The following is a 26,422-nucleotide window of genomic DNA, read 5'->3' as shown; positions in this document are numbered from 1 at the left end:
CAAACAACTACTGTGTTATTCTGTTGACTTTTAATCAGAAAATGTGCCTCTTTGAATTTGATTCCTTTATTTATATATCTATCCAAACCTAGTCTCTATATGTGGAAGAAGTAATTGGCCCCTAAATATAAGAACTGGTCGTGCAGCCCTTGGCAGCTATTACTTTTACAGGGCAAGTTTAGTGAGGTTTTTTTTTTCCATTAACAAATGAAATCATCATTTAAAAAATGCATTTTGTATTTAATCTGGTTATTTTGGCTACTAAAAAAATAGTTTGATGATCAATAACCTAAAAAAGGAAGAAATCTGAGGGCGAAGGGGCGAATACTTTTTTCACAGCAGTTCTATGACTTTTGATTCTGTCACATTTAATCTTGCCCACCAGGAGCTCTCTAACTCTGGGGAAATTTCATCTTGAGGACCTTTAGTTCCTTTAAATTCAACTTTTATCCTTTTTTATTAGTAGTAATTGATCTCCCCCCCAGAATATGCTGGTTGTGAGGGCTGATTTTTTGGACATACCAGAAAAAAAAAAGTGAGAATCTCTGCGCTATGCTAACTATTTGAGAAACATATCTCACAACTTCATTTGAAAAACTTCCTGCAACTGCGCAGGTATCTGTTAGCAAACAAGTCTGAATGTGCCTCTCCAGTGTGTCAGTGTTCATATCTTCCTGTGTCATGGCTTGAATTTTATAAGTAGTCACATTCCAGTGTGGGAAACCACAGGTACGAGATAAGCTGAAGAGAAAGGTAAGGAGAAATGAGATGAGAAAGACAGAGAGAGGTGAGGAAAGGAGAAGAGCGCCCCAATGAGGAGACGATGGGGGTCCAACACTGCTGTTTGCTGCTTTTGCTTGTGGGCTGCCATGAATGGATTACAGGTAGATTCTAAATACTGTCTGAATAAGAGGTCTTAGGACTGCACCTAAAATAAGCAGGGCTGTTTGTAGTCACATGTGCGTATGTGAGCGTCAGTCTGCCTGAGTGTCTGTGTGTGTATGAAATGGCTGTGTTTTGGTGGACTGGTCTGTCCTGGGCGAGACATGCCTCAACCTGTCCCCTCAGGAATGCTGTACAGAAGTGTGCTCTTGCAAAGTGTTATCAGCAGTGGAGAAAAATGTTTTGCTCACTTAGTCTTGCTTATTGGAGTGTATTATAGTGTATTTATGCGGGAGTCACTCATGATGGGCAACTAAAAATGGCTGCAAGCTACAGGGAATTATAATTTTCTTCCCTCAAGGGTTTCTGCAGTTAGCCAGAAAACACTCAGTAGATGGCAGATTAGTTTTAGGCAGACAGACAGTTAAAATTGTTGTGATTGTGCCAAGAGGATATTGTCTGGAAAGATTATTTAGGATAAATTTGGGTTTATTGCTGGATTTATTTTTTCCCCTTGGAGCATGAATGTGCTTAGCAAAGTTTGATCGGAAGTCATGTTGAAGTCCAACAAGTTATGTATATTCAAAATGTTTAATATTTCTTTGCTTTAACAATGAAACTAATTAAAAAATCTTCCAAAAAGAATAAAGATATTTTTGAGAATTTAGAAGCAGCTACTTTTGATGCTCTCATTCAAGAGGGGGAGCCCCACATATCTGATTTAGCAAATTTTTACACCAGATGCTTCCTGGCACATCCTCCAAGGAATATGTATCTATTTGTCATTGAACTGTGGATGTTTTTCTTGCTATGCCCATGTGTAAACCACTGCACTATAAAGCTACTAATAGAATGAATAGCAGACTTGGATTCATGTCTAATTTTAAAGTAACTTTTTACAAACCATTGCTTACTGAGAGAGTGAATGTTGACACTTAGTAACAATCACATTTCTGGTTTAGGTTTACATTAATAAAGCACAGCAACATTTATTTCAAAACCTTAGCATCTTAGAATGGCCCTAGATAACAAGGCTCAACTCCAAAACAACTCCCCTGCTGTTTAACCTCCAACAGCTGCAAACACAACTTGCTGGAAAACAAAACAGAGTAAAGATTGTGTTTAAAAAACCGAATATGTTTCCTGTAATAAACAAGGATTTTTTAAGATTAGGAATGTGTCATCTGCATCAGGATTGACTTTGTGGTGTAGTGTGCCAAGTACAAATCACTCTGTAAAGGCTGCTTACAGTCATGACCAAGCTTTGGCAGTGGTGCAAATTCGGGACCTTCAGATTTTGTTCATCTGATCTTTTTGAACATGTTTCTATTATATTTCGAACCACAATGTGATATCAGCTTCTGGACTGTTATCTTTATTTATGGCATACTATTCCTGCCTTATCAGTGCTTGAAGCTGGTCAAGTGTTTCCGTTTGATCCCCTGCTTTATAAGGACCGACCAAAGGTTCTCAGTCGGATAAGGTTTAGTGAGCTTCTCAGTTGGCTAGCATGGTGGCGTTGTGCTTATAGCATTGGTGCCTTACAACAAGAAGGTTTGGGGTTCAAATACACCATCTGGGTAAGACTTTTCTGTGTGGATTCTCTCTTACTCTGGCTTTTTCCCACAGTCCAAATACATGCGGTTTAATTAGTTATCCTAAATTGCCTGTAGGTGCGAATGGTTGTCTGTCTCTGTGTTGGCCTTGCAACAGACTTGAGACCCCACTATGACCACTAATTAGATAAGTTGAAACGGGTGACTGGAACTTCTCAGCAATAGGAACATAATGTTAATTTGATTTATTGTAAGCCTTTAGTTATCACTTTTGCTTTGTGAAATGGTGCTCTATCATTTTGAAAACGGTACAGATTATCACCAAACTGTTCCTGCATCAAGCAGATGCCCACAAACTGTAATCAACTACAAGTGCGGATAAGGCAGGAATAGATCACTATCAATCAGGATTTGGCTCAGATGCTGATATCCAGCCATAGAGAATTGCAGTCACAAGCTGTTAAAATCAGAGTTACCTGAAAATTAGAAACAAAAATACTTTCAAAATGTTGCTTTTCCTCAGTAATAGGAACATCTTCCTTTCCAACAGGTGCCGTGAGTAGCATCAGTCCTTACATAAAGTATTACGAGGGCTTGTCTTACGACAGGGAAGATCTTCACAGGAGGCACTTGAGAGCCAAGAGAGCCACACAATCTCAGGACTATACACTGCATTTGAATTTTACTGCTTTTCACAGGTAAATTCATATTTCCGTCTGAGCGACTGGTTGAAAATGTCTGTCTATATGCAACTCTTTGGTTAAACTATTAGGAAATACCTGATTGTGCAAACTCTTTGTTGTTGCTCCTAAACCTGTAACACATGTCAGACATTAGTCACTCATTAGTCCATATATCTCAGGAGATTATAGATCTGCATACTTCCCACAACACTACAAAGCTTTGACCACATCTGTAAGCTGTTTGTGTTTTTCTTCCCTTCAGGACTTTCCACCTGCTTTTGAGGCAAAACAGTGCAGTATTTTCCAAAGACTTTACACTGGTCAGTGAAAATGATTCAACGTATGTTGATCTTTTCCACATCTACTCAGGAATACTAGAAGGTTGGTATCAGAGAGATATCCTGTCATCCTGTGGGACTCCAAACAATTTGTCTACATTTGCAAAAAAAGAAAAAGGAAAAATCTATTTAACCAATTTCACTACAATCAGAATTTAACCTCGGCTTGATCTGGAAAGTTCCACCTGAAGAAACATCTTTAGTAATAGCTCCACATTGATTAGGCCAAAATAAACCGTGCTGGGCACAAGGATAAAAGATCCTCTGAAGAATTTCAAAAGTTCTCATTCAAGTCTCAGGTTTCAAGGTTTATTTTCATATGCAATGGAAAGAAACAGATTTCCCTGTACAATGAAATTCTTTCTTTGCTGTCCACAGATGCCAAACAGAATAGATAAATAAAGTGAATTATAATTTAGAAACCATTATGAAGAACTACGCAATGTACAACAAAAGAAATACAACAGAATATGCAAAATATATAAAAAGATTTTAAAAAGTAATCTGAGCTGCAAAAGGCTGATTTCTCTCTTACCCCATACCTCACCTTGTGTGTGCAGTTGCTGCCTCCTGTATTCAGGTTTCTGTCAGTATCATATATAATCTCACCTCTCTCTAATCCCCGTCTCTCCTGCCCTGGTCATGCAGGTGAACCTGCCTCCGCATGCCATGGCTCTGTGTTACAGGGACAATTTGAGGGAACTATCCATACAGAAAATGGGACTTATCACATAGAGCCATCTGACAGATACACCAGCAGTCCAGCAGACCACCACTCGATAATCTACCGTGAGGACGACATGGGTAAGACTGCTTCGACTTCAATGAAAAGGTTGTCCTGCACTCAAACTTCTAGTGCCTCTGGAGTAAGGGTCCCAGTAATGCTCACTGTGCAGGATATTTGTGCATTTGCAATCCAAATGATACACCATGACCTGAATTTCCTGGTCTTTGGCATAAACATATCAATAGCTTGATTAATGGCCCTTTTGGCAGTTTTACAGCAACACGCCTTTCCCACTATTTTTCATCCTCAGTGCTCCTCGCTTGTGTAGTATCTGCAGCCTGTAGTTCTCAAACTAATGTTACTACAGGTCAGTGTAGTACCCGGGGACCTTATAATGTAACAGAAAAGCCCTTTAAGAGGGGGTGTAGGGGCCCTCACTGCCTGGGCACTGGCCAAAGAAAAGATAAACCAAAGATGGTGTGACTCTTGAAACAGGAGGGGTGGGTGAGGCTTGGGCCTAAATCAGGAGGAAGAGGAGTGAGAGAAGGAGGTAGGTTTCTAAAATAAGGAGAAGAAGAAAGAAAGGCAATATGTGGCGACTTCTTCAGGGTTTGAGGGCTTTGGAGACAATTTCTACAACAACAGATTAAGATGAATTTGGGTTTGGCTAAGGATCATATGATCTATCCAGATGGGGTACATCAGACAACCGTCAAAGAGTATATGAATCAATGTGGATGCCAAAGTGTGATTCCCTTGCTGAAGGTGCACATTTGCAATAGTATCTGAATTTTTCCAAGAAAGCTTTTTACTGGAAACATAATTCACATTGTGCAAGAAACCCCGTCTCCCCCCACCGTTTCTCCAGAAGTCTGCACAGACTCCGCGGCTGCCTTTCTTCCCTAATCCTCCTGCCGTTCCTTCAGCGTCTTTCAAAGCTGTATCCAAACTTTGCATGCGATAGCATCGCAGCTGTTAACATCCTGCTCTTTCATTCACAAGGCCAGCATATCTGCAGGAAGCTGTGAAAGATTTTGCAGATGATAAATAAACAATCAATGCTTCTAAACAAAGTGGTAAATTAGACCACGAGATGGGTGACATAATGCGTCTGCTCTTGTGTATATTTCCACTTCCCGTGGGTGTCGTGTGGAGGCAACAAGGGACGCATGAGGAACTTTCAGTCCCTGATGCCATAACATGTTTCAGATCTGGGGGACAGGTCAAGCCAGGAGCGGACATATTGCAGCAAATCATCATAGTGCAGTGTGGTAACATTAAGGAACATACGAACAATGTGCCAAGTCGATTTTGTCTGCACTGTGGGAACCCTTCAGCTAGTCTTCCACCCATAGATGATGGTCAGTATTGTCCTGGTCATTTAAAAATTTGAATAAAAACTCAAATTATCAGTATCTGTTTTGGCTAATTCAATCATACCATTAAAGGTCATTAAACTACATGCAAAAAAGTTAAAATGCATAGACATATCTTAGGGACATACCCACGTACTAAACACTAAGTTATGCATGTAAATACTATCAAAAAGGCAATAAGAAACAAATTTGTTTAATTTCAGGGCTGCATAAATAAAGATAGAGGAAGCTGGTTGCCCCCTAGATGTGTAAAAAAAACAATTATGTTGCAAAAATGCAGTTTATAACTATCAGTGTAACAAATTAACAATACCAAAAAGGAAGGAAATTTTTTAGTTTTACATTTTTATATATCTTTTAAGTTTACCTAAACATATCATTGACTTTCCATTGTGATTATGAGAATTCACTTTTTTAACATTTCTATTTATTATGAATCTTTTTAGCTTTTGTTCTCACTGCTTAAAATCCAGGTGAGGGTGCTTCCTAATCCGAGTTTCCAGGAGGCAAGTCTCACATTGGGTAAATCTGCACAACAGGACCCCACACAGACTTTGCATTTTGCTGTTTTAATACCATTTAATCTGTTCCAACGTGGCTAGACACTTCAGTCTTGATTAATTCAGAAAGGTTCAGTGCATTTGTGAAAATGGCTGAAGATGCATCAAAATGTTCTTACATTATTTCAAACAAATACTCAGCAAGTGTCATTCATAGTGGGAAGTACCTTTAGCTGTATTTAAGTTTCATAAATTGCATAAATAGAGAAGACGTGGGTTGATGAGAAATATCTGAAGTAGGATCGCCAAGCAACTTCCCAGTTAGTGTGCAAATGACATCATCGGGCAAACTGTGACTCCACTGAATAACTGTTAGATCAAAGATCTAATTTGGGCAACGACCATGTGTTCATGAGTAATGTTCACCCCCTGGAAACAGTTTATCTGATACTACTGTATCACAGATGATGCTTGTGACACTTATAATTTTGTTAAATTAATATTTTGACAACAATAAAAGCGAGTACAATAAGAGACAGAGGCTATGGGATAAAAGAAAGAGAGATCTAATGTCCAACATGGGCCCGGGAAGGACAAACGACCTGCCCACTGTGTACAGCTGGGATAGGCTCCAGCCCCCCAGAAAATAGAAGGGGGGTCCAACAAGCTCATCTGGCCCCTAAAACAGTAACTTTAGGCCAAAAACGGAGCTCTCCTATGCGCACATATTTTATTCATTTCCATCCTCAGTACCTGTTCTGGACCTGCTCCCAAACAACCCAAATCTCTTCACCACAATGCAACAATTTATGCACAGGAAGAGCATCCATTAAAGATTTAACTGTTCTGTGATTGTGTGGCAGGATTGTAATTTTTGTTTTGTGTGTAAATAATGTAACTGTTACACTAAAAAGCTGGAATAAGACTTTGACTCTGGATTGGATTATCTACATTTTTCTTCACCGTAGAAGTGGCTTCCAGCATCTGTTGGAAATGAGGGTCTTGGCTGAAATGTGACACTGATGTTTTTTTTCATCTGGGAAAATCCTTTTCTGTTTGCCCTGACTGTACAAGAGGCCATTCCAATTAAATCCATTTAGTTGCTGTCTTTGGTTTCCAGTTGGAAAAAGGTGTTTATTTCTTAACAAATATTATAAAGAAGAAACTATTTGCTTGCAAGTTTGACTACACAAAGATTTGTCTTCTGCTGTGAGACTCTTCAACAGACTAAGGAAGAGAACATGGACATGTGGTCTGGAAATAATTCAGTCTGTGGGTAGTCGACACCCAGCATTTAGGCCTCCGCATCTATACCCACCCCCACTTGTGCCATGTATAGGATGAATTACGGGGTTCTGATTGGCTGAAGGACTTTGGTATAATGGTGTGATCCAATCATGTGTTCTCTCACTGTAGGTTCATGCCTGAGTGTCTCTCACACACAAACTTTGCATTACCCCTTAAAGTCACTTATCATCATGTCATGTGACTCTACTGTAACTGTGGATTTCAATAATATTTGGTCAACATTAATGCAGAGTGGATTACATTACTTTCCATTTGCACTGGTTTCCTGACTATAAACCTTGTACTCTTTCAGTGTGAGCACCCTTTGACTTCTTGCACTTTTGTGAAATTCTGCGGCTTTTTCAATGCAACATGATGCGCCAAAACATGCAAAAGCAATACCCCCCGTGGCTGCAGACCCATCATTATTGCATCAGATTGAATGAGACAGCCTTCCCAGAGGTGTTGCAAATCATGGACAATGGTTTAATGAAATCAGAGCAGCAGTTATAACATCATTTCCACATGTGGCTCCATTGCTCTCACTCCAGACCAGTGTGCTGGTTTCCAAATGCAGGCCTATTTACAAATTGTGTGAGGGTGCTTCTGCCCATGATTGCTGCACGAATGGTCGCTCGTGCAACAAGGATCCAATCCCCAGCTTTTGCTATCGTTAGCAAATTCAAGAGTGGAACCACATGACTGATCTGCATCATGTGATTTGATTTTCGTGTAAGTTTCCAGTTTGAGGGCCTTTCACTTGATATTTTAAATATTCTGTTGCTCTTTTTTCTAATTGCTGATATTAACTTCCATTTGGAAATGACTAAAAATAAATAAAATGAAGTACAGCAGGAACAGGTCTAAAAGAGAGAATTTCAAAATTTCCCAGCAAAATCCAGAAACAGCTGTAGATTTTTTCTTATTAGAGGAGTAAAGTCTTTATTGTGACCTCATGCAACTATTTAGTAGAGAATAAGGATCGCACAGGGTTGTGGTTGGGGTACAGGGTTGGGGTTAGTTCTAGCAATCAGTACAGGCAGGAAATTTTTCTGTGCAGTCCAGTTCTTACATGCATATATTCAGTATTTGTTCACTGATCATTGCCCCTAGAGAAACAAACATGCAGAGCAAGTTATTTACCATTATCATGTCAGCACAAATATCTTCCAAAGATCGCACTGTGGCCGACGAGTACATCACATCATGTGTTTATTTTCATCTTTCTAAATTGTTCCAGTAAATTTGAATAGTTGCAGGTGGAGCAAGCCTTTGATCTCTGCTCAGTTATTTAGCATGACTGAAGAGAAAGCAACGTGAATAAACGTGCTCAAGGACAAGCGTCACTCATTGGCTTGGCAATCTGCAACTTTCTGTGTATTTGGCTAAAGGCGAGGTAGAAGAACAGTGCAGATTCTGTATTTTTGTGACTGTAAATATCTGTGTTTGTTACTAGCTCTGTCATACATGACGTCTGCCCCCGATGGATTCTGTGCTGCAAAAACTCTAAACGTCTTCACCCAAAACCTCAGATCCAGTCAGGTATGATCATCCAGACATAAACTGAATGAAGAATCTACTGTATCCACTTTCCTCCTCTTTCCTCCTTTGTAATCTTTATTTATAGCCAATCCTATAACTGTTTTTGGAAGAAATTCACTCGTGTGTCTGATTCATCTTTTATAACTGACCATTCATTCACTTTTATTGGGCCTCGTGAGTCACCGGGTAAGTTGCTGTTTATAACTCCAGAAGGCTGTTATCACATCGCCGGTAGCGTGGTGACCAGCAGGGAGCTGAGCGGCCGCCTCACAGGCGACCTTGGCTGTAAAATGATAAGAACAGCTGTTATAAACATCTGCTGTATCAATTAATCTAATATTCCCCATGGGCACGTGGAAAATTGTTAACCTATGACCAAGTGGGTGGTGCTCTCAAAGTCTATTGTCAACAGTGAATGTTGGGACATTAGTATGAATCCATTTTTAACAACATACCTCCTGTCAGACATCACTTCCACTGTTTGGTCATGAGATGTTCTCAACAGATGTTTTTCCCATTTAAGCATCCAAGTTGTGTTCCTGCCACTACCTGTCCCCGCTCCCACTAGGTCATGAGTACGAGCTCTGTGTCAACATTTACTTTGAGAAAGTCTCACTTTCATCTGCTTTCATTTTCTTAAACTCTTGTATGTGCAGTTTTTGCCACTTCATGACATCTTTCTCCCTGAATCAGATCTGTAATTTCAGTACATTCTGTTGAATATTTGCTATGGAGAATAACAAACTTCAAATCGGTCTCCCATCGGTTTTTCTTTTGCATCACGTCCTTGCATTTTTATCCACAGGAGGCACCAGTGAGCCGGGCGAGGAGAACTCTGGATGAGTCAAAGACCACCTGCCTCCTCCACCTTCGTGCTGACTACCTCTACTACAAAAGATTCAAGTCTGTCGAAGCTGTTGTGGCTCAGGTGAGAAGTTCAAAACTGCTTTATTTGCCACTTAAGAAGTTTGGCTTCAGATATTCAGGATTGCTGCAAAGGTTAGAAAGATTCACAAAAATCTAAATAGAAACATGTAAAAAAAAAAACAGAGCTAAGAATAGTTCTGATTCTTTGTGCTTTTTTGACATCACAAACAAAAGATCCCCTGCCTTTAGGGCCACAGGGCGCTCGTTTAAGAGCACAGTGTTTCTCTATTGGGACATCCTGCAGGAGCATCAAATCACAGCACATTTCCCCTCCTGTTGGCAGAACTCTCCACGCTTTGTTTACACACTCTTAACTGCATTTGGTGTCCTGGATTTTGGGTACACGGGTCACTTAATGTCATTCGTCGATAGTAAAACCTTATCCTAATGAAACAAGTGCAATCATTAGTCAGACTTTAAGTTATCATTCAAGCCTCTTGTTTCAAAATACAGGCAGACAAAAAAAAACTATGCTAAATCTATGTTTGTTTACTGCTTATCATCCTTTTTGTAAATGTACCAGCTAGTAGTTCAGTACACGGCGTCAGGCTTTACCTGCTATCATATTATTTAAATATCAAAGGAGCATTATGCTGGTCTAAGGTTGGATTTTGGTCACGACTTAAACTTTTGTCTGATTTTGTATCGACCAACATCAAAGGATTGAGTGGACAACAATTTGTGCTGCATTATTTACCTTTGAGATAGTCAACAATAAAAGTGTTTGCTACCTTGACGCCGAACGAAGATGCAAATGCCAGGCCCCGCTCTGACGCACACAGCAGCCGTGGCGCAATGCACTGCAGGGACATTATGTTGCACTGGCTGCAAACATGGCTAAATGAGGCTCTGTGTCAGGTGCAAAGACCTGCGCCAGAATTGTTATCATTTTTCTAAATAGTTTCTTCAGTATGTTCTTTAAAACATATAACTGACAGCTATAAAACTGCCATGCTGAGAACAAGGTGAAGTTTAGATGTTAAATGCATGGTAAATGGTGAACTGTCCATGCTTACATTGCTTTATCTTGCCTTCCCTTTTTCACCAACTCTTTGAAAACTGAAGCCAAGCAGATAATAACTATGGCTGGCTCTGCCTACCCAAACACGGTCTTTCACATCAGAATCAAAGTTTTAGAAAATCATTGATAAAAATGTGATGAATGGTAAACAGACTGGTTCTTCTATAGTGCTTTTCTGGTCTAACTGAGAACTCAAAGCGCTTTATGCTTTGACATAGGCGATTTTTCTCCAAGCACGACATCCCAGTACACTTCAGACCCAGCCACACCCTCAGACAAAAACTGGTTCATCCCAAGGACAAAACTCTAAAACGCAAGCTAAATATGTAGTGCAGTGCAGCGAGGAGTGCTCAGACCTCTACACTGGAGAAACCAAACAGCCACTCCATAAACACAAGGCACAACATGGAAGAGCCACCTGGACATGACAAGATTCAGCTGTGCGTCTGCATCTAAAGGTCAAAGGTCACTCTTTGGAGTATGCCAAAGTTCATATTTTGGACAGAGAAGACAGATGGTTTGAAAGAGGAGTAAGAGAAGCCATCTATATCCGCTGTAAACCACCATCTTTGAACAGAGGCAGTGGGTTACAACTCCAACTGTCTGCCACCTACAGTGCAGTTTTGAGATCCCTTCCCAGGCACCTCAACACCCGCTTCACATCTTGCGTCAGATGATCTCAAAGGATCACTTGAAAGGGTTGGGCAAGGTCACACAATGGTTTTACCCGAAACCTCTGCTGATAATCACTCACACCCTTTTTCAGACTTTGGCTCACGTGGTTGGGCACATGATCAATGCACAATCTGATATCGTCATGTTGGTGTTGTTCCCAGATCAACATAGTAAAAGTTGTTCCAGGATCAACATTGCAAGTGACCAATCAGAATGTTGTGACGTCATACTTTTGCGACTTCGGGAAAAACCGCGTAAAACAAAAAACTGTACTTAAGCTGCGAGAAACCACCTTTATCCGCCGATCAACGGACCCTGACCCTAACCCTTTAATAAACGCTGAGCAGAATTGATATTGTCCTTGCAACATTGGAATTTCATAAATGCACGAATGGCTTGGCGCGCCAAAGAATAACGTCACAACAATGTGATTGGTCACTTGCAATGTTGATCCTGGAACAACATTTACTATGTTGTTCCAGGAACAACACCAACACGACGATATCAGATCATCCCATGATCAATAGTGGGTCAATGACGCACTGAAGGGACAACTCCCACTACGGATTAAATACCTGGGACTCTCCATTTGGTTTTAGAACTGAAGAAGCTTCTCTGACCAGAGGTGAAACAAGTCCAGTCACTTTCTTCCCAAACTCCTCAGACTACCATGACCTGGAGGACTGAGAACCTGCACAGACATATTTATGTATCATTCATCCATTCACACCGATTTATACAAGCACTGCTTTCTATGCTTAAATGCTTTCTAGGCCAAGCTGGAGGTGGCAGAGATGATGTTTGGATTTTCACTGGGAATGACAAAGGAGAGGATTAGTAATAAATATATCAGAGGTACAGCTCAGGTTGAGCAGTTTAGAGAAAGAGTTAAAGTGAAGGCTGAGATGGTTTGGATATGTGCCGAGGAGGGACTGTGGATATACTGGACAAAGAATGTTGAATATGGAGCTGCCAGTTAAGAGGAAAAGAGGAAGATCAGAAAGAAGATTCGTGGATGTAGTGAAGGAGGAAGGTTGATGTGAGAGAGGAGGATGCGATGGAGACAGATGATCTGCTGTGGTGTCTCTTGAAGAGAGCAGCTGAATGAAGAAGAAGAAGAAGGCGACAGTGCACAGTGCATCCGCTCTTTTCTTTATTTTTAAACAACACATAAAGCTTAAAGCATGAAAATCCCTCCTTTGTAATGTTGTACAACTGTTGCAGCTGTAGTAAAAGCCAACTCTGAGCTTACAGATGCAAGCTAAAAACATTTTAAATACTTTCCAGTTGAGCAGGCATTGAATTTAAAGGACATGCTGGGCTAAAATTCAATATCAATTCAATTTTATTCAATTTTATTTATACAGAACCAAATCACAAAAAAAGTCACCTCAAGGCTCTTTATATGGTAAGGTAGACCCTATAATAATAAAACATACAGCGAAAAAGCCAACAATCATGTGATCCTCTTTGAGCAAGCACTTTGGCGACAGTGGGACGGAAAAACTCCCTTTTAACAGGAAGAAACCTCCGACAGCACCAGGCTCAGGGAGGGGCGGGGCCATCTGCCACGACATCAGCAGACAAGCAGCTAAAAGCTTACTTTCTGCCGATGTCCCCGCATTGCCTCAATGCAGTCAGAAACATAATCAGACAGAGAGGTCACATGATGCATTACTTTAAATTGAGTTTAGTTACAAGATGATACGATAATGCAAAAACCCACTTCAGTATGATTATCTTTCTGATTCCTCTGAATTAAAAACCAATAAAGAGTCATTATTTTTGTGATAAAACAAGATAAGTGCACAGATGTGAGTTCATGCTCCCACGAATCTCTTTCTTGACTAATTAAATCTCTTATTAGTCAAAGTCAAGTCAGTTAATGAGTAAGTCAGTTTGTCCTTAGTTTACTTGTTATTCTCTCTGGAGTTTCTTGTGCTGTCCACCCTTTCAGCACCTCTTTGACCCGCCTCAGATTCTTTCCACCTTAAACAAGCACATTTGTTGTCTCTGGTTCAGCGCCAGACCTTTGTTGCACAGAGTGAGAAAATATACTGTAACTGATGCCGTGATGGGATCGTTGAGTGTAAATAAGCAAAACCTTGTTGTCAGAGGCTCCTGTCCCAGTTTGAATGTCTCCTACATCCAAGCTGTCAATATTTACATTCATGAGCATTTCCCCACAGGCGCTTTTGTACGTTTGTCTCCTGCTGTGCAGAATCAAACCTGCGCATGTGACCGGTGTGCACATGCTTTGCTGAAACTGTTACAATCTGTGCCAACCACAACAAAAACACCCAGTGCTTTATATAATACCTGACGCGACACATTTACATATATAACAGTCACATTGTTGTCAACAGATTTCTATTGTTCAATCTTTTCAAATCAGCAGGAGAAGGTTATCTTCAAGAAGAAAATATCAGTTATAGCACTGAAAGGATAAAATGCTAAACCTTCTGAAAATCTTGTTTTTATTTATAAATGAGATAGAATAAGTTATTATGATATATCACTTAATGTTTTCATTTTTCCTTTTCTTGTCTTATTGTGACTTGTTAAAGGCAAAAAAGCTAATTTTTTTTAGCTTAATTCCAGAGAGATTCCTGTTGTTCTCGCATTAACTGTGGTTTCTCAGGTCGCCTCGTACATCCGGGCTGTGAATGACATCTACGACAAGGTGGACTTCAGTGGAATCCAGTTGATCAACTTTAAAGTCAAGTCCCTCAGAGTAAGCTTCAGAACAGTGCACAAACTCCACAAACCTTTGAGCAATGTTCTTCAGTTGCTGATCGCTGATAACACAGTGAAGCTTTTACACATTCAAAATCATGTCATGAACAAGCTTTTTATTGAGATACTTGGGTTCATGCATCAGTCGGTGATGGTGCCCATGTGTCTTCTTCTGGGAGTGGAAGTGAGTCACAGTAGCAAAATAAGCTGAAATACAGGACCTCAGAACTGTGGTGTGTTTGAGTGTTCCTGTGTTTGTCTGTCTCCAGGTGATGACAGAAGAGGATAAAAATGACCCGCTGTCTCCTCTGTACATCGGCCCCGAGAAGCTGCTAAGTCTGTACTCGGAGAACAACTGGGGCAACTTCTGCCTGTCCTACCTGCTCACTGACAGAGACTACAGTGGAGTGCTGGGGCTTGCCTGGGAAGGCAAAGCCGGTGAGTCAGAATCACTTTGGCACTTTTACAAAAATCATAAACAAATGACTTCTTCATGTAACTAATGCATATGCAGCATGGTGGAAACACTGGTTTCCACAGGTACCGTAAATGTAATATTGTGTTTGGTTTCCTCACAAAAGAAGCACACAAAGAATTTGGAACACTTGTTAGGCTACGAATGAACCTTTACTCATTCACTAAATAATGCACAGAGCGAGTCAGGCTCCTGGAAATACGTCCACTGTTTAATAGACTACAAAATCATCGTGTAGCTCTCCCTACAGAAGTTTTACGAACCATCTATTGACCGAGACCATCATGCGTTGGACCAGTCAGTGTTAGCGTTGCAACTTTGCCACCCCAGTACAATGATTTAATTAACCGCTATTAAAACATCAGTATAAGCTGTGTTTTGGCTCCTGAATACGAATACGAGCTAAACTCTGGACTTGGAGGAACAACTCAACATTTTTCAAGAATTGGACAAAATAAACTCATTGTTTTTCCACGACACAGAGAGAATCAGTTCTCTTTCTCACAGGTAGCAGACATCATGATGCTATCTTCATATCTTCATCTGAAAGCAGTTTTACAAAGACCAAAAAATGTCATTATTTATTAAAAATCCAAACTTTTAGCATTGGTAAGCATTTTCCAGCAGTTAATAGAGACTAAAATATTTGCTGGAGCATTTCTATACTGAAAAATTAAAAAGGATGCATTGAGAACATAAGCCAGGCTCAGCGTTATGCAAATACATTATACAGAATTATACAGAATGTGTGGATATGAGCCAGACAGTGTTAAAAAGTTTGTAACCTGGAAAAGGAATATTTAAATAAGAATGTGCATTAAATGAGGTATCGTAGTGGGTGTAAGAACTATATACAGTGGAGCCCCGACTTACGAAATTAATTCTTCCCGAGGGTCTTTCGTAAGTCGAAAATTTTTCGTAAGTTGAAGCACCCATTGCGCGTTTTGAGTGAGGCGATGCTGAATGATAGGCTATAGGCTAAATGCTAACTAGGACAACAATATGTCGTTCAAGTGGAACAGCGAAGCGAAAGTACGGAAGCCAAGGGGTTGTCACCCGGAAGGCATTGTGGGCATTGTAGGCTCAGCCAATCAGAGCCAACGGATTTCGTTACTCGGGCATTTTGCCGTAACACGGGCAGAAATATTGCTGTTCAGTGCCTTTGTAACTTGAATTTTTCGTGAAACGGGGTATTCGTAAGTTGGGGTTCCACTGTATATAGAAACACATATGTTTTATTATGTGCTGGTTGCCCTAAAATGCATCCAAGCATAGTTTTCCTTGTTCAAATGACAATGTTGCACAGTTACAGGAATTAGACAGCTCCCATTTCAAGGCTTTCATACATGCAGTGTTCGGGTCTGAGACATTGAAGTAATAATCCTCAGTTATTCACATACAAACCTGCATGTTGCACAAAGCCTTTCTTTTGAAAACATGATGAATTTATTATTTGCATGTAAAATAATAATAAATAAACTCCCATCCCACTTTGCCACAGTATACCTGGATTAGTTCGTACGGTTCAAGCATTAGTCAGCTCCCGTAGGTGTGCAGTATCATTGGTGTGCTGGAAGGACTTGACCACATGTATGAGAACTGTTGCAGTAGGAGGTTCTTGCTTGGGTCTATGTCTCACATTCAGCATTTGATTGGTTAAACTCACGGGCGTGAGAGCAGACCACCAGAATGACATACGATTAGGGTGCGCTGAACCTTTGACACACACACACACACACACACAGCCGCTCCTAGACGACTTAGAGAGGATTGGAGCTGCATTCCACCACATGATTGCCATGGTGACATCTCACATAAGTAACACACACACGCACACACACACACACAGTTACACTGTTAGGACTTTTCAGGCTCATGTGATCTCCCATAGACACAGCAGAGAGGTTTGACCTCCACAGGCTGATACACTCGACCTCCGTATGACCAGTTTCTTAGTGGTTTCACCACTGGCCCTTAAACTCAAAGACCCCGTTTCCATCTGCAGCCTCAGCAAAGTGCTGCATTCACACACATGCGGACACACACAACCCCCATCCACCACACCAAACTCCTCCTCTAACCCCTCCAAGTTGCGTTTTTCTATGTTAGTGGAAGATGGGGGGTTGGGCTCAGCTCAGAGTTTCGAACCACACCAAGACATTAATTTACCAGACATTACGTTTAGCGTTAATGAATCTTTACAATGGCCTCGAACATACGTATACATACACAAAGGAGGGGATATTCACCAGCTATATTAGACATGGAGAAACTTTAAAGGAAATGCTGCAAAGAAAACTTGAGAAAGCACGGGGTTTTTTTTTCCATTACCATGGTTTGCTTTGAAAATGTAGCTTGTATCTGTAAAATAATTGCTGTATGAAAAGCTAGACAGAGCACAGCTGCTCTCCTTTAGATCCGACTCTTATTTGTGGTTAATCACCTTTCAGCTGGTGCCGGGGCATTCAGTGTAGGACGTTTAGATCTTTGTCACATGTCACCCACCCCCACCCACTCCCTTTGCCTGTACGCCTCTCTGTCAGCTTTCAAACACGGACAAAATGTCAAAGTGCAGTAAAATACAATGCAATGCATGGCATGCAGTTTGGAAAGCAGCGAAAGTATCTAATTACTATTAGGCCAGTTATTTGCTCTGTAACTGTCAGTAGACCAATTAAAGGCTTTATGTGTGTTGTACCAAAAAAAAGTCTTATTCAGATCAGGTGCATAAAATCTCAGCTATAACAAGCTGTTTAATAACCTTATTCTGTACTGGTGGCATGCAGGGCTCATAACTTGTGACTGAACTTCAAATTAGTCGTCATTCTGTCAGTGATTTTTCACACTGTAATCTGGAGAAATATGTGTGTAGTGAGTGGTAAGAACTAATAATATATAATATATCCACATATATATGTCCATATAGCCATATATATCCATAATATATATAATAACAAGAATAATATAATTTCTTTGGTTTCTTCCTCAAACTTTAATCATCTAGGGTCTCTCCTGACACAATTAACTAGAAAAAAAAAGTACTTTCTTAAGATTCAATGATTTTTTTGTTGTTATTGTCAATTTCCTGCATGTCCAGTACATGCAGGAGAATCAAAATACTGTTGCTCTCTCTCCTTATTATAGAGAAGAATTAGGAAAGATGAAGGACACATAAAAATCAAACCTATGTACAATGGTAACAGCAGTAATAAAATGAATGCGTGCAAATAAACAGCAGTGGCAGCCTTTTCAATGAAATAGTTTCATTTTGTTATACTGACATTATTGGAGCTGAAAAACATACAAAGCGTAAGACCCCGGCTGATTAACAGCTGTGCTACACACCCGTCAGATTAAGTCTTTAGTCTTTGACCAATAAAAATGCTTGAAACAGCCTCATAACACAGCAAATAAACACACACAACTGCAAGGTCATTGAACTCTGGAGACAAAGACAGCCTTGAGCGGAAGCCTGTATAGACGTACATTATTTACAGTACTTTTGGTTGCCTTCCTGAGTAGTACCAGCGTATTATCTGGGAACTAGTTGTTGTTTTTGGAACGCAAAATGTTCACTGCATCTGCTTTTGCTGTTAAAGGTCTTATTTGGGTACTCCGACTCCCCCAGATGTGTTTAGGTCTAAGGAAAGACCCTTTCCGTCGTTGTAGCGTTTGCTCATATAAACCATATAAACTTTTTTTCTACCGTTAGTGTATGTATACAATATATACACACGCATGTTTCCTGCTGATGGTGAGTGCGTGTGTGTGTGTCGGTGTGTACATTAGATTTAAGCGAGCCAGATGATTGTTTGCTCATGCAGACTGTGTTTATCCAGCAGGCTAATAATAGGACTCTTTCAGTACGCGTCCTTTGTGTGTCAGAGACGAGAAGGAGAAAAGGAGAGGAACAGAGTGCAGGCCGACTCTGCGATCGCTTGCACGCTTGCTGCCAAAACCCACAGTGGGGACCTCTAAAGTAACACTCTTTCTAGGAAATGCAGCCCCTTGAATTAGGGGGACCATTTCAGGTCAAAAGGAGGGAATGGAGGAAAGAAGCAGCCAGCATTCTTCATCAATGTGACTGGAAAAGCCGTGCTCGGCAGTTTGACTTTTAACTATGCGGAGGATTTATAGTAATGGCAGTCTATCGTAATTCTTTTTGTGTTTTTATCTAAAGCTTAAAAGCCTCAAAGTTTCAATTCCCAAAAGATAAAATAGCCTCAAACCTCCTTCGCTTATCTAGAAGACATTTTATTTGCTACTGCTTCCAGCCTGGTGTCATAGGGTACGCTTCTGTTTTTGCTTTCTGACCTCTGATTGTCCCTGACCCTTCCTGTCACACTTACACCCACTGCGTAACAAAGACATGCAGGTGGGAGATCCAGATGCCAGCGACATTTTCCCACAGTCCGCGATGACACCTGGTGTGCTCGGTTTTCTCAGAAACGGACACGTACCTTGCAAGCTTTTCCCGCCAAAATGGTGGCGCTGATAACATTATGTAAGAGGATGTTGCATAAAAGTCACGAGACTGCCAAGACCTGCAACCTCAACCGACACACGGGTGCACGGGAACCAATGAAAAGATGGGGAAGTAACTCCCCAGCTGTGCTTTGAAAACGCGGGTTAGACTCCTCCAATGTTCGGTGTGTTGTTGACAATGAGAAGAACTGAACCTATAAGACTGAAAATTTAGTTAGATAATGTCAAACTACTGGTATTCACATCATACTTTATCCAATGAACAGTCTTTCTGACCTATAGGTGTGCAGCCTGACCAATCAGACTGGTTTCTGTAAAGCTAGCTCTGTGGCTGGCCAGCTGCAACATGACATCACTTCCCAGATATCCCTCCATGTGATTGTGGACAGCTGTTTGTAATTGTAAGAATGGCTTTCAATGGATATTATGTAAAGTGAAAGGCAATGATGACCACCACAGGCTTTGGTGTAAAAAAAGGAGAGCTCACCTGACTCTAGCCACACCTCAAACTGGAGCCACAGTAGCAGAGCACTGTTGGTTTTAAAGTATTTCCAGTAGCACAAGGTCACTTATGCAATCTTATCACCCTTTAAAGTAACAGGTGCCAGGCTTTAATTAGATGTGATTAGCTGTGATTGTAAGATCTTCCTTATCAACTCAGGAGGCATTCATGAGGTTACAGCTTTGCAGTGACCTGTATTTCTACCTTCCTCAGCTGCTTCAGTGGTTTTTAAAATCCTATGTGGATCATTTGGTTGCAGCACTCAGAAGCTCCCTTCACTCACAAAGTTGCAACAGACGGTCGCCCCTCCCACAGCCTGGTTCTGCCACAGGTTTCTTCCTGTTAAAAGGGAGTTTTTCCTTCCCACTGTCACCAAAGTGCTTGTTCATAGAAGATTGTTTGATTGTTGGGGTTTTTTGGATTATTGTCAATTATTTACCTTACACTATTAAGCACCTTGAAGGCATTAGTGTTGTGATTTGCTTCTATATAAATAAACAGAAATGTATTAAATCGACAGCTATACAAAGATATGAACTAATTACAGTTGCATATAACATAACAAAACCCTCTGAGACCTCTATCTCATCAACATGATCAATACCTGCCATCATTTCAACATGTTATGGACAAAACTCTTTTTTTGTATAAAATTAACAGTGTTGTTAACAAAAAGTTGCCAAAAATGGCCAATGCATCAAATGCAATACAAAAAAAAAAAGATATATCATCAAAATATATCATACAAAAAATGATACAGCAAAAAAAAAAAAGTGGATTTTGTTCTAAGGGTTAATAAACATCTGAGTTCCCAAAAAATCTGAATTCTCTGGCTATTTTTGATGGGTTGGGTCTTACAGGATTGAGATGAATTCATAAATGTTACATAAATATATGTAAAGGTTTTTCAGGAGAACGCTGAGATAAATCGGAATGTTCAGAAGTTTCAGCTTTTAAACTATATTTACTTTAAGTATTAACTTTAAGTGTCACATACTCAGTGAACCTCACAATCTCAGATATTGTCTTTTATTTTCTTTATCTAAGGAAACTGGGGAGGAGTGTGTTCAAAGCCTGCGACCCTCAAAAACGGTGTTAACTGCACCCTGAACACAGGTCTGGTCACAATTCAGAACTACGGACAGTTTCTGCCTCCTCGACGAGTCCAGCTGACTTTGGCACACGAGCTCGGCCACAGCCTTGGATCTCCGGTCAGTCACCACGAAAAACACCAGCAAAAAAAACAAAACATGATTACAATTCAACCATACAACTTATATAAAGATTTTTTCATATATGTCGGAACTTGTTGATGTCAGTTGTGGTTTAAATTATATCTAGAAGGTCGAACAGGAGGCCTTTTGTAGATATTGCAGCTGCAGACAGAGCAAGTTGTATTCAGTTGTATTTATTAAGTTGTATTTATCTGAGTGTACTGATAGCATTTCAACATCTTACCTTTAAAAAGTACATCTCAATCTTCTGTGCTGCTATATCTCCATGGTGCAGCTAGCGTATGTTGCTCCACGACCACAATTTCATGTTCATGTAAATCAAATTGTGGGTTATTAGACAGATGGTGCTTTTGTTGAGAGACAGTAATGACTTAGCATTAGCCTAGCTTTAGTGACAACAGTGCTCCATGCACCAAAATAAGGCCAGGTGATTTCTGACTGAAGGATTACCTGTATTGGAATCAGTCTTACTCATGGTTAAAAACTCTATTGAAATGAAAGCCAGATTGCTCAGCACCAAGAAAACAAAATCAAATATATCATGCCTTTTCTTTTCTTTTTTTTAGTGCAGCCAAATCTGCTGCTGTTTCTGTTTGTTGTACTAATGAGTGACGGTGTGTACATTAGATTTAACGGACGTGACGGACGTGAGGAGACTTTTCATTCGATTTGCACGTTTCATGGGTTCAGTGTATCCTGGATGTCTGTTTGCTAGTTTCAACCTGAATCATTTCCATCTTTTATTTAAACATAAAACGTCGTTGGCTGTTTGCTGAACGTGACGAGTCCCAGAGATTCAAAGTGTTGTGTCGCATATTCTCACACGGTTGTTTGCACTGGAACAAATTGTCTGTGAATGATTCACTTCTGTGGGCGTTGGAGACCTTGTCCTTTATTGACTGGTTTGTTTTTATAGGGACCCCTGTCTCAGTCTCACTGGTACATCTCAAAAAAGGGAACGGGAGGAGCTCTGATGTCAGTCACTTGTGTCCTATGGTTACTCTCTGTTTGTGTCCATAAGCAGAGCCTGGCAGTCTCTTCCGCCACCTCAATAACAGCACACATGTTATATAAGCACACAAATGCCTGCACCTCAGTATGTGTGACAGCTGCTAACACCTCCAACCTTTCTCCTGCTGCCCAAAACGCCAGCAGCACTCCACACTCTCTTTTCACCCTGCTCTCTATTATTCATATTACCACACACTAAAGAGCCCTCCGAGGCATTCCTGAGCAGATTAGCTCTGCTATGTCAGACCCTGCTGCCTTTTTATAAATTAAACTACTGTAAGCACACCTCGGCCCCTCTAATATCTTTGCTCCTGTGACAGCCATGTTTCCAGGCTGCATAGGATTGAGGAAGACATAAAGACACGTGACTGAAGGTCTCTCCTGCAACTTCATGGTGGAAAAAGCACAGGGGTGCACTGTGATGGGGAGAAACTTTGATTAAAAAGACGCTTTGGCTTTCAGAATATTTCTCTTCCAAACTGTGTATCTCTACACTGATTTTTAAAAATGAATTCATCAGGTGAAAGATAAATTGAAATATAAAGAGGACATCATTGATGGGTTGGAAACAAGACCAAAGTTTGCAAAGGCGACCTTCACTATCTAAACCATTACACCTTGCAACTGTAAGTCAGCAACAACAAAATGAATTTTTGAAGGTCATTTATCAGACTGGCTTCCAGGTTAATATCTGAAAAGTTATATCTTTTCTTTGCTTTACCTCTAATATAATGGATAAAAAGAAAATAACTATCAAAACCATCAAAGCAGATTTAGGCAGCAAGTCTTAATTTGCATTAAGTTGAAATGTCTTTTTTCAGGTGTAAAATGTAAATAAAAACAAAATGCAATGATTGGCAAATAAACTGATCTGCAAGGCCAGTAACATTGTGGGGATGGAGCTGGACTCCCTTAAGGTGGTGTCGTAGAGGCGGATGTTGTCCAAGATAAGGACAATGTTGGATAATACCTCCCACCCACTCTATGACATGCTGGCTAGCCACAGGAGCACGTTCAGTGAGAGACTGAAAAGCACCACTGAACGACACAGGAAATCATTCCTGCCCGTGGCCTTTACAACTGTAAACACTGCAACAATTACACCCTTTTTGCACACGCTCTTTTCTACTCAGTAATGTTGTTGTCAATATTCTAGATATATATTTATAATCACCTCTGTCAATCCTTGATATTTATTATTGAGTGGTTTGTATTGTTGTATTTGTACTGTGCTATTTCTTACATCTGTAAATCTGTAACATATTGTATTGTTAAATAGTCTAGCCTGTTTCTGTTACTGTTATTCATATTCATATAGGAGCACTTTTAAGTTTTTCCCCTGTCCCCATATTTGTTTACAGGTGTTGCTGCTCCATAAATCATATTTACTTAAACTGTATAGTCATTGATTGCTTTATCCTTTGTGAATATTTTGTTGTCCCGCTCCTTATTTTCTCATTGTATTCTGGGGGGTGTAGTGCATAGAGCTTATGTATATTTGTATAAGAAGAAACATTCAGTACCTCATAAAATACAAGGAAATAGCACACCAGGTTTTTCCTGAATTGGAAAAGCTTTCTAGTATAAACACTTATCTTTGTTTTTGGTTATGTTTAACCTAAAATCACATCGTGTCTGTGAAAACAGCATCTGTAGACTGCTACAGGTGCTCAAAAAGTAAACAGGAAGTGCTGTTATATACATTTCTGCAGAGGTATTGAACACAGCTTTGCTTTTCTTCCTGTTTTTCAGCTTTAAAGAAAGCGTAGTTCTGGTATACACTAGAAGCGAATACAAGGTTTGGTGTAAAGTCTGAAGCCCCCACAAAAGAAACTGAGGCATGAGAGTGGAAACACAATTCAAGTTAGTTTTATGCATGCTGAAAGAAAGAGTTCCAACATCTGCTGTGTTGCAGTGCCCTGGCAAACCCAGAGCTGCAGATAGTGACAGATAAAGTGACGACTGTATAATCACCAGTGTCTTTCAACCTAATCTTAAACATATGCAAAAATATCCACATCAATGCCGTTTCCCTCAGCATGTTTGCATGTTCACTTCAAGTCTCTGCATTAGACTAATAATTCATCAGAGACTTTGACATGCTAAGAGTATGAGCTCCAGAAAAAGAGGAAGCTCTAGTTTTATTGCACATGTGGAACACATCATTAGATGGACAGGGGATTCAAGATTTGTCTTTTTGCTCTTAAAAGTAAAACTGCCCTTTCAGCTGAGGCCTGCTGATGGACATGACTGGAAAAGCTCCTCATCGTGATCAGTGAAGGAAGTTGATTCCCCGATCTATATTTAAGAGGTGGAAGCAAATATCTTCATGCTTGCCGTTTTGTCTGTGTTTCAGCACGATGAGGGCGCTAACTGCGGGAACCTCGGCTCCGATGTCGGTAAAGGCAGGTACCTGATGTTTCCTTACGCCACAGACGGGGCGCGTGAAAACAACGATAAATTCTCACCCTGCAGCATCAAACACGTTAGCAACATCCTGAAGCTGAAGAAAGATGACTGCTTCACGGGTGAGGAAGAAATATCAGTGTCCTGCATCCTGTTTACATTGTGCACTAGTTGCTGCAGCCTTCAGGCTATATCTGTATTTGTGTATCTGCTCATGTGTTTATCTGCTTGTCTGTTCATTTTGGGCAGTCAGTGATCAGCCCATCTGTGGAAACCAGATCATAGAGGAAGGTGAGGAGTGTGATGTCGGTAACAAAGATACAGATCTCTGCTGCTACAGTGCTAAAGAGCCTGTAGGAATCCAGTGTCACCTCAAGCCTGGTAAAATCTGCAGGTACTCCACATGTACACAACATCAAAGTGTGCGAAAATGATTTCCAAAACTGTAATTAGCTGTTCAGGTCTTTCTGAATATTTGTAGTTCAATCATGTATGGATTTGAGGTTAATAAATTTAAATATTCATCATCAGTCTTTCATCTAAACTATTTATATTCTAGTTTCGAGATGCGGCTTTGTTTAGTTTAGATGTAGCTCTCATGTGCAGCCATGTTTGTGGTGTTTTTTCTCTTCCATTCATCAGTCCAAGTCAGGGCCTGTGTTGTGGTCAGAAGTGCGAGTTTAAGCCAGAGGGTCAGAGGTGCGACGAGGAGACAGACTGCCAGAAAGCGAGCGTGTGCTCAGGACTCTCCCCGCTCTGCCCCAAGCCAGCTGCCAAGGAAAACCTCACTGTGTGCAGTCAGGGCACGCGTGTCTGCCTGAATGGGGTGAGGCGGGCACATCCACCACACCAGAGCGTTACTTAACACACTCCGTTACCCAATGAGGGAAAGTGTGCAAGTGTGCAGCAATGTTGCAAAGCATGTGAATCTTGACCTTGAAAGCAGCACATGGCAATAGACTTTCAGTATAAGGTTCATTTAGTAGCTTTTCCAGAGATTTCTTTTTCATCATGTCCACTCGCCAGACACCTTATAAGGTGAAGATGGGCACAGTGTGGTCATAAGAACATGGTCATAGTTGGCAAAAATACTCCGGTAGGCTGTGGAATTTGTCAAAGCCAAATTCTGACTCTACCATTAGAATGTCGCAGAACTTCAAAGAGACTCATCAGACCAGACAACAGTTTTCCAGTCTTCTAAGGTTCAATTTTAACAATCCCGTACACGCGGTTTCTTGTTATGAGCTAATAAGAGTGCCACCTGGAGTGGTCTTTTGCTACTCTGGTTCATCTTTCAGAGACATGAAAAAGAGTTCTTCATATGTTGACACAACCTCTGACATCAACAAGGCATTTTCATCCATGAGACCTGCCAGTGAGTGGATATTTTTTCTTTATTAAGACCACTCTCTGTAAACCCTCGACATGGTGGTGTGGTAAAATCCCAGCAGATCAGCAGTTTCGGATATACTCAGACCAGCCTGTCTGGCAACAACTCTGCCACATGATTGGTTCATTAGATATTTACATTGTTCAGTTGAGCAGCGGTTCCTAACAAAGTGTTCAGTGAGTGAGTTTGTTGTGTTGTGTGTCAGCTCTGTCTACACCTAATATCGTGATCATACAAAAATATCAGTGTCAATGATATTTGTTGTATTTGGCACAACAAGCAACCTTTTTTTGATAAAACCGTGTCGCCTGCATACGCAGAAATTCACATTACAATTCAGCCAGAGTCTCACTTATTTTAAATAAAAGTTAAGAAATTTCTTCACTTGAAATCGTTGCTGCAGAAAGGTGATTTAACTGCAAACTAGCCTTGCTTTTATATAGTAGTTCTCTATTGCAAAGAGACGTGTTACAGATGAGTTGCAATCATCAGTGCAGACTGACTCAGACTGATTGCATATTGCAGACAGAATGCTAACATATAAGCAGTCTGTCTACTTTTATAGAAGAGAGCACAATTATTTGCAAACACTCACCAGTGTGTCTGAGAGTGCAGAGAGTGCAAGTTGCCTCCCATCAGCTGACTTGTGCATTTGCCTTCTGATTAAA

General features: G+C 40.5%; 1 protein-coding gene across 1 annotated transcript in view; it reads left to right on the top strand.

The window, feature by feature from the left end:
* The first annotated feature begins 714 nt into the window (after positions 1-714).
* The window catches only part of LOC146680038 (disintegrin and metalloproteinase domain-containing protein 10), a 30,501-nt gene continuing 4,793 nt past the window's right edge, over positions 715-26,422 (top strand). Inside the window, exons 1-12 of the mRNA XM_085449554.1 lie at positions 715-884; positions 2,989-3,136; positions 3,384-3,502; positions 4,108-4,263; positions 8,806-8,891; positions 9,697-9,819; positions 14,156-14,248; positions 14,520-14,688; positions 20,760-20,923; positions 24,315-24,486; positions 24,614-24,758; positions 25,007-25,190. Of these exons, the coding sequence (XP_085305680.1) occupies positions 824-884; positions 2,989-3,136; positions 3,384-3,502; positions 4,108-4,263; positions 8,806-8,891; positions 9,697-9,819; positions 14,156-14,248; positions 14,520-14,688; positions 20,760-20,923; positions 24,315-24,486; positions 24,614-24,758; positions 25,007-25,190 (1,620 nt within the window). The 5' untranslated portion in view covers positions 715-823. The remainder of the gene's footprint in view (positions 885-2,988; positions 3,137-3,383; positions 3,503-4,107; positions 4,264-8,805; positions 8,892-9,696; positions 9,820-14,155; positions 14,249-14,519; positions 14,689-20,759; positions 20,924-24,314; positions 24,487-24,613; positions 24,759-25,006; positions 25,191-26,422) is intronic.

This window comes from Copadichromis virginalis, linkage group LG23 (genome assembly GCF_057382275.1).
Source record: "Copadichromis virginalis isolate Kocher_CV1m ecotype Utaka linkage group LG23, C_Virginalis_male_GT1.1, whole genome shotgun sequence".
Lineage (NCBI taxonomy): Eukaryota > Metazoa > Chordata > Actinopteri > Cichliformes > Cichlidae > Copadichromis > Copadichromis virginalis.
The sequence above is the reverse complement of the archived record's forward strand: the minus strand, read 5'-3'. Positions and strand labels throughout refer to the sequence as shown.